This window comes from Momordica charantia (genome assembly GCF_013281855.1).
Source record: "Momordica charantia cultivar OHB3-1 chromosome 6 unlocalized genomic scaffold, Mcharantia_2.0 BLBB01000006.1, whole genome shotgun sequence".
NCBI classification, from domain to species: domain Eukaryota; kingdom Viridiplantae; phylum Streptophyta; class Magnoliopsida; order Cucurbitales; family Cucurbitaceae; genus Momordica; species Momordica charantia.
The window spans coordinates 3,380,903-3,389,619 of record NW_028275164.1 but is presented as its reverse complement, the minus strand read 5'-3'; the positions used below and the strand labels follow the sequence as shown (position 1 = coordinate 3,389,619).

Genomic DNA, 8,717 nt, shown 5'->3' with positions numbered 1-8,717 from the left:
TTACTGTTGAACTAAACTCAATCTCACGATATTTTGGTCGGAGTCATGTGTCAATTACCATTGAGCTAAACTTATGTCGGTATTTTTGTAATTAATTAATTTAACTCAAATAGATAAAATAATACTATTTACAACATGAACTTAGCTAATATAATCAAAAAGTTGTGAAATCAAATCCACTCACTCTCTCTCACTTATTGTAATTAAAAAAATATTATTCTCCAATCCAATCGAACCCGTTTGGTCTCGGGAGCAGAAATTCCCAATTCCTTTTAACCTTCTTTCCAAAGTTCCATTTCCACAACTCTCTCTCTCCCTTTATAAAAAGCCATCCCACAAGCTTAAATCCTTCATTAATTTAAGCTTCTCCCAAATGGCCTTACCCCTTCCACATGAAACGCCTTCTTCTGCTTCTCAGTAGCTTATTCTTCATCTCTCTCTCTCTTCTGTTAGTTCACTCTCTCTCTCTCTCTCTCTAAAAAAACGCAACCATTTTAGACACACACAAAAGCCATTTTAGGCACAAAAAACTATTAGAATAGAGAATTTGAAACACACCCCCCACCAGAATCTTCATCCTTTATCTAACTTATTTTTTACTTCCACACGAAACCCCTGCCGTGGGGCGCTTTGTGCGATTTTATTCTGTATATAATATGAGTTTTCAAATTTTTTTTTTGTTTTTCTTGTAGGGTTTTGGATTTGATGAATATTCGAATGGTTTGGTTTTCAGGGGTTTGAATATTGAGTGGAGGAGGTGATATGGCGGCGGCGGCGGGGCTGCAGAGAAGCTACTTTGACGTGCTGGGGATTTGTTGCTCATCGGAAATTCCTGTGGTGGAGAATATTTTGAAGGCCATTGAAGGCGTTCGAGAGGTTACAGTTATTGTGGCTACTAGAACCGTCATTGTTGTTCATGACAACCTTGTTTCCCAGACTCAAATTGGTATTATCTTTCTCCTCTAATCTCTCGTTTCCTAAATTTTTTATTTTGGGTTAAAAGGGAATAAGACATTTATTATCATTTTTAATACCAATAAAAATTAAAACGAAAATTACATTAAATGAATATGTATTTATAATTATAGTGACAAAGGGTGAGTTTTAATAAAATAAGAAATTAGTCAACAGACCTCAATTAAGCGATAATTGACACCTGTCTCTCGCTATAAGATCATGAGTTTGAATTATCTTACCTACTTGTTGTACTAAAATAAATTAGGCGAGAAATTGATCCTTTTTACTCGTATTATCTTTTGTGTTATTTTTATAATTTTCTCAGAGTTAAAAAAATTGTGTCAAAAGAATCTTCTTGTCTTCTTCCATTTTATTTATTTTGACAATCGAAAACAAATTTATTAGAATGGTTGATAGAGTTAATTCTTTGAAGAGCATTAATAATTTAGAATAGATTTGATTTATAGTAATCATAAATCGCATCGGAAGTACTGAAAATGGTTAACAAACTACCAAACTTGTGACCAAATTGTTGCCAATTGTTTTATATGGGAATTGGTTGGTTGGGGGAGAAGGGATGAGGTGGAATCCAAATTAATCAAGATGACGTGTAAAATCAATGTGGTAGGGCCCATCCTCATATATTATGTTGGTAGTGATTGATGACGTGGAAATGTAATATTTTGTTTTTTTCATTTCAGTTGGCCAGATTGGTAGACTATTTTGCTTTTCTAATTTAGTCACTGTTATTAAAAATTAAGAAAAAACAAATGTGAGGGAGAGAAATTCAACCTTCAACCAAAAAAACTAACTAACTAACTAATTGTTAGGTTTGTAATTCTTTTTATTTTTGATGAATTTTCAATATATATTTTTTTATTTTGAATTTTCAATACTTTTATTAAAGCTCTTTTCTTAGTAACTTTTGTTAAAGCTCATTAAAAGAAACATTAGTATTCTTTTTTTCTATTGAACACTTTTTAAAAATTATTCTGTTTTGGGAAATGTGACAGTTAAAGCCCTAAACCAAGCGAGATTGGAAGCGAACGTTAGAGCGTACGGAGATCAGAAAGATCACCGGAAAAAATGGCCGAGCCCGTACGCGGTGGCGAGTGGCCTACTGCTACTGCTGTCGTTTCTCAAATATGTGAACCCTATCTTCCAGTGGCTGGCTCTCGCCGCCGTCGCCGCCGGAATTTGGCCGATTGCTCTCAAAAGCTTCGCCGCCGTTCGCAATCTCAGACTCGACATCAACATTCTTGCTTTAATTGCAGGTCATTTTTAATTTCCTCTAATCTTGTGTCTTTCTTTCATATTCCCCTTCAGTTTCAATTATTTGTCATTCACAAAATTATTTTCCGTTAAATTGCATTTTTAATCTTTTATTTTTAGTCTAATTTGGTTAATTATAATTCCATAATGACATTTACAGTATAAATTATTTGATCATAATTATTAAAAACATTTTTAATAAGTGCGAAACGACGTCGTAGCAACGCCTAATATTGCTGCTAGGCCACAATACTTGCATGCTTTACCTACCTTATATACGACGACCCACCCACTAAGAACCATGTGGCAATTTTTCTTGGTATAAAGAAATTTGATTTGAAAAATTATTTAAGATACTGTATCTTAAATTCTATCTTTTTTGCCGACCATTTCTCTAAAGGTTAAAAGATTTGATCCTCTATACTAAAATAAATCGTTTATCTCTCTTTTTAATTTTTTAATTAAAAAAAGTTTATTGAGTACCAAAAGATTTAAACATGGTTTATTATTGAAATATGATAATACCTTTAAATTAGATTTATTAGTCACAATATTCTAAATTAAAGAACCAAAATTTTAATTCAACCTTAAAAAATTTCTACTTATGAATTCACATATTACAATCCATGAATTGTTGACTTACTGCACCAACCAAATAAAAATTATATCAATCGAAATATTATTGAATAGATGAAGTAGTTATTATTGCGATGATTGGATACTCATCCTATCTCATCTAAAATAAAAAGGAAAAAGTAGAAATATATACCAATGCGAAGATAACTCCAATATCAGTACTAAAAAAACAGATAAATGTAATATAATTTTTCAATTTCAAATATAAAAAAATTAAAATGAAGTTTAAATTATGACAGTGATAGGGACGATTGTGATGAAGGATTATTTGGAAGCTGCCACCGTCGTTTTCCTCTTCACAATCGCCGAATGGCTCGAGTCCAGGGCCAGCCACAAGGTCTCTCTCTCTCTCTCTATATATATATACACAAAACCGTACCCACCACAAGAATACTCGTTAATCACTTTTCAAGTTGTTTAAACTTTCGAACTCTATTGAAATCTGTCCTAACTAAATCATGGAACCTGGAAAAATGTGCTCAGGCCAACGCCGTCATGTCGTCCCTTCTAAGCATTGCCCCTCAGAAAGCGGTCCTGGCCGACTCCGGCGAAGTTGTGGCCGCCGACGAGGTCAAATTGGGGACTCTGCTGGCGGTGAAACCCGGTGAAGACATTCCCATCGATGGAATTGTTGAGGAAGGGAACTGTGAAGTGGATGAGAAAACACTTACAGGTGAATCTTTCCCAGTTCCCAAACAAAAGAGTTCCACTGTTTGGGCTGGTACCATTAATCTAAATGGTAATCTCTATCTCTATCTCTGTCTCAGAAGAACTCTCTTTTCGGCTTCTGAAAGATTTGGGAAGTTATTGATTGTGGGTTCTTTTCAGGCTATGTTACTGTGAAGACTACTGCTCTTGCTGAGGATTGTGTGGTGGCTAAAATGGCTAAGCTGGTTGAAGAGGCACAGAACAACAAATCTAGAACGCAAAGGTTTATTGACAAATGCGCCAAATTCTATACTCCAGGTGTGCCCACCAACTATTTGAATACTATCCTGTGAGAGCCAGTAAATTCATTGTTCTTTCATTCACTTGATCTTTTGCTTATAAAGAAATCCATAAGCTAACTTGTGGAGGGAAAAAGACAAGTAATCTCGTGACACTAGCATTTACAAGCAATCCTCCATCAATTGGATCTTACCATCACCTACTTAGAATTTAAAATCCTATAAGTTCATACAAATTTTTGTAGGGTTAGATAGTGATAGAACCCGAGCAAGAAATGTAACAAGATATAAGAACTACGATAACTACCAAGTAATTTGAGGTACTTGTTCCCTTCCCTCTCTTGAGTATTCTAACTCAAGCCAAAACCATCCTCACTAATTGGATACCTTCCTTCTTACACCCCATTCTATTTATAACAACTCTTCCTACCAACTTCCTTATCTAATTACTAAGGTACCCTCAATGCCCTAATAATATCCCTAATTATCCTTGGGCTCTATCAGATAGTTATCTCATGAGATTAATCGAGATGTGCAAAAGCTAGCTTGGACATTCATGAATGTAAAAGAAAGAGAAAAAAAAAGGATCTTATCCTTTTATGTTGGGTTAAGAATGCATATAAAGAAAATTAATCTATTTTAACCTATCTACTTAAGTTTCTGAGTTTAGCGGTTATTAGAATCTCATTCTTGCAATGCCATTTCTTCTCCAATAGTCGCTAATTGAATCTTGTGTTAATTTACAAGCCCAAAAGCGATATGTGTCAAGAATACATATAAAAAGAGCAAATATGCTCTAACTTATTAGGTTAACGCATCATCTTGATTTTTATTTTTTGTTAGACATTATCTTGAATATTTAACTTTAGGTGAAACCACTTTGCAACTTTTGATATTGAACCAATTGTTATAATATGCACAGGTGTTATAATCATATCAACTTGCATAGCGGTGATTCCAGCTGCTCTAAGACTTCCCAATCGCAGCCATTGGTTTCACTTGGCCCTGGTTGTGTTAGTAAGCGCATGCCCCTGTGCACTCATCCTTTCCACGCCTGTTGCCTCATTCTGTGCACTTACAAAGGCAGCAACCTCTGGTCTTCTAATCAAAGGGGGTGACTACCTCGAAACTCTGGCCAAAATTAAGGTCATGGCATTTGACAAAACTGGAACAATTACAAGAGGTGAATTTGTGGTGACTGAATTTCAAGCTCTTGATGAGGACGATATAAGCTTAAACACATTGCTTTACTGGTAAGTGCAAAACTAATGGTTTTTCATCCAGTCCTGTTGAAGATTGGAGCGAAATCATTTTATTATGTTGAGTTTGTAGTTATGGGTTATGTCTAAGCTAGCGACTTTTTGTGTCAACCTTTGCATTCTCCACTCCCAAGGGTGTCAAGCATTGAGAGCAAGTCTAGTCATCCAATGGCAGCTGCCCTTGTTGACCATGGAAGATCACTATCCATTGACCCCAAACCTGAAAATGTGGATGACTTTCAAAACTTTCCTGGAGAAGGTGTTCATGGGAGAATTGATGGGAAAGATATCTATATCGGAAATCGAAAAATTGCTATAAGAGCCAACTGCCCAACAGGTTGGAATTCCTCATTTAATCATGTGCTTCATAAATAACATAAGAAGCTTTTTTTGGTTTTCTGTTTCGGTGGAGAACGAACGAGCACAGTTTTCTTTATCATCATAACTGGTCGGTGTCAATATTTTCAGTCCCAGAGATCAAAGATGATGCCAAGGATGGAAGGACTGTTGGATATATATTCTGTGGAACTACGGCAGCTGGAATGTTTAGTTTATCCGATTCGTGCCGAACAGGAGCTAAGGAGGCCATGGAAGAGCTCCGGTCTCTCGGTATAAAAACGGCTATGCTCACCGGAGACAGTTCTGCAGCAGCCTTGCAAGCACAGAAGGAAGTAATCATTCTATCCCCTGCTTTTAGTCACTCAAGAAATTTTAGCTGAACCTATCAGTTTGTTTACTTTTATGCTTTGAAAGCACTGGGTTCATGATCATTATTAGGCAGTCCTACTTGAGCTGTACTGTTTAGTGGTTATTTTGAATCATCATTCTGCTCAATCCTTTAGCATTTACTAGTTTAAAATCCAAACATGGATGGAAATTTGTTCAGAACAAGAAATGGCCCTTGATACCACACTGAAAAGGCTGAAATCAGTTATCAGATTGTGGAATATAATTGTTTCACTGATCCTATGTGCAGTTGGGAAAGGCTTTAGAGACAGTTCATGCAGAGCTTCTACCTGAAGACAAAACAAGACTCATCAATGACTTCAAAAGGGAGGGACCGACAGCCATGATTGGAGATGGTTTAAATGACGCTCCTGCCTTGGCCACAGCTGATATCGGCATATCGATGGGAATCTCAGGTTCAGCCCTTGCAATAGAAACTGGAGATGTAATCCTAATGTCTAATGACATCAGGAAAATTCCAAAAGCCATTCGACTTGCAAGAAAAGCTAATATGAAAGTGATCGAAAATGTGATTCTTTCGGTCATTCCTAGAACTGCTATACTCGGCCTGGCGTTTGCTGGTCATCCACTTGTTTGGGCAGCAGTTCTTGCTGATGTTGGAGCATGTGTGTTGGTTATCCTCAACAGTATGCTCCTGCTGCGAGGAACCAGTGAACGCAAAGGGAAAAAAGCTGGCAAGTTTTCTGCTACTCACTGTTCCTCAAAACATGAATGCTGTCATGTTAGTAGTCATTCAGATCAACATGGTAATCACAGCCGGGATCTCGGGTGCAACCATGAAAATTCCCACTCTCATCATCATCATCATCATGTGCACGAGGACCACAACTCTCACAAAAAAACTCATGATGGTTGCTTACCTCAGAACTGTGCTTCCACGTGTGATTCCGGGAAGACAAATTCAAGTTCATGCAAGAAAAGTAAACTTGTGGACTCAAGTTCTAAGCTAGATGATTCTGCAGGCAGTGTAAGACCCTATGAACATGAACACTGCGTCCACAACCAATCGGCTCAACATGACCATCACACCCATTCGTCATGCACTGATCATCATATTGAGGACACACATTGCTCCCCAGAGAATACACAAGAGTTTTGCTCGTCTTGGGATTGTGCTTCAAATTGTCAGTCAAGTAAATGTGAGAAAACCGAGTGCACAAACTCACCCTCCAGCCTTGATGGATCTGCAGGCAGTATTGAGAACCATGAAAGTGGATGTTGTACTCATAATAGCCGGGCTGCTCAACACAATCATGAAATCCAAATTCCTAAATGTAATTCGGAGAACAGCCACATGTCCAATCTTGATCATCATATCGATGATGGTTGTTGCTCTCATAAGAACACTCAGAAGGTTTCTCTGCCTCATTCAAAGTGTCATTCTAAAACCTACATTTCGAATCCATGTGGAAAAACCAAATGTGCGGACTCAACTGCGCGGCAAGACGGGTCTTCAGGCAGTCTGGAACTCCTCCAAGACCAGAAGATCAAGAAGAATTGCACGAAAGATGAATGCAACAAAAGGGTTGCAATGATAGATGGTTGTGCTAAAGCGAAAGGACACCTTGAAATTAAACATCATTGCAACACTCATTTCTTCGAAAAGAATGGAACGTCAAATAGAGATGGTCATGAGGGGGCTCATCCTGATTCGGAGGCATGGAATGGAGATAGCAGTGGGTCAATCAACACTACCATAGTCGAGCTCGAAGCAGATCACTTGCACTCGAAACCTGCCAATACTTGTAAGCCTTTGGAAAAGAGAGAAACAGGTGACAGTTGTAAAAGCTGCAAAGTAGAATGCTCAGAACTAAAACTTAAGCAATGTTGTCCAAGTTTGGAGAAGAGAGGAATGGGTGGATGTTGTAAGAGCTACACGAAGGAGTGCTGTAGGAGGCGCTGTAGGAGGCACAGTGATATCGGGACGACACTCCGAGGAGGCCTAAAAGAAATTATTATAGAATAGATTGTAGGTAGCTGGTTTTGATGATTTATGGTAAACTTGTAACTATGTTTTCTGATGATATGAGAGTGATTGTGTTTAGAAGCAGGCAGTGGTAAATAACAATGGCATTAGATAAAGCATCAATACTAGAGTACAAACATGATGCAATTGATTGTTCATATCCAATTTATGTGATGAAATGTATCACTATCTATCATTTTTAACAAACCACAGAACGTATATCAGATGAAGCTCAAGAAGACAAGCTTGAATGTTCTATTAGACCTTCTCATGAAAAGTGGATATATGGTATTTTCTTTAAGTCGTAGAAGACAAGCTTGAAGTGGCGATGGGTGAAATCCAGTGACCTATCCATCGGTTGAGTACATGTATGAGAATCTCCCTGTTTGGATGGTGGCGCGATTGAGGTAATTTCGCAGAATAATTGAGATTATTCGAATGCAAGATGATGGGAAATTCCCCCATTTCGGGCTTCCAATTTGCATTATGATGGGAATTGGGAATCCCATGGCCTTTGCAGGTTTTCTTCCTTTCTCAACGTCGATAGCCGAATTTGTTCCTCGTGGATAAGATTCTTCTCTCGAAGGTTCGGGCCAATATGAGCTAAAGCTTAAGTTGCCCGTAATTAACACCGGTCTATGACTAAGAATTTATGACCTCTCAAAGGTGAGGCGTCCATTGGTTTTATAGAGTAGAAAATATTTAATTGGATGAAATATATTTTTGCTCCCTAGAGTTTAAAAAATCATTACTTTTAGTTGGATTTTGAAGTTTGAATTTAGTTTTTTATTGGTCTGGAGTTAATTTAGTTTATAATCGGCCATTGAGTTAAGTTGACTATTAGTTTATTTATTTATTTTTTTGAGTACTACGTGGGAGTGGAGGATTGAACTCATAATCCTTGGTTGGAGATATATGTCAATTATTGTTGAG

General features: G+C 37.4%; 1 protein-coding gene across 2 annotated transcripts; it reads left to right on the top strand.

Annotated features, from left to right (window-relative positions):
- Window positions 1-304: 304 nt before the first annotated feature.
- On the top strand, window positions 305-7,991 carry LOC111007462 (cadmium/zinc-transporting ATPase HMA3). 2 transcript variants are annotated; one of them, XM_022279837.2, is made up of 10 exons: window positions 305-448; window positions 734-946; window positions 1,971-2,231; window positions 3,105-3,202; window positions 3,349-3,604; window positions 3,694-3,831; window positions 4,735-5,065; window positions 5,206-5,408; window positions 5,540-5,742; window positions 6,048-7,991. In XM_022279837.2, the coding sequence occupies exons 2-10, from the start codon at window positions 763-765 to the stop codon at window positions 7,782-7,784; spliced, it is 3,411 nt and encodes a 1,136-aa protein (XP_022135529.1). In that variant the 5' UTR covers window positions 305-448; window positions 734-762; the 3' UTR covers window positions 7,785-7,991. The 2 variants fall into 2 exon arrangements, with proteins under 2 accessions (XP_022135529.1, XP_087980805.1); XM_088124679.1 differs by lacking the exon at window positions 305-448 and adding an exon at window positions 500-647.
- The last annotated feature ends 726 nt before the right edge of the window (window positions 7,992-8,717 follow it).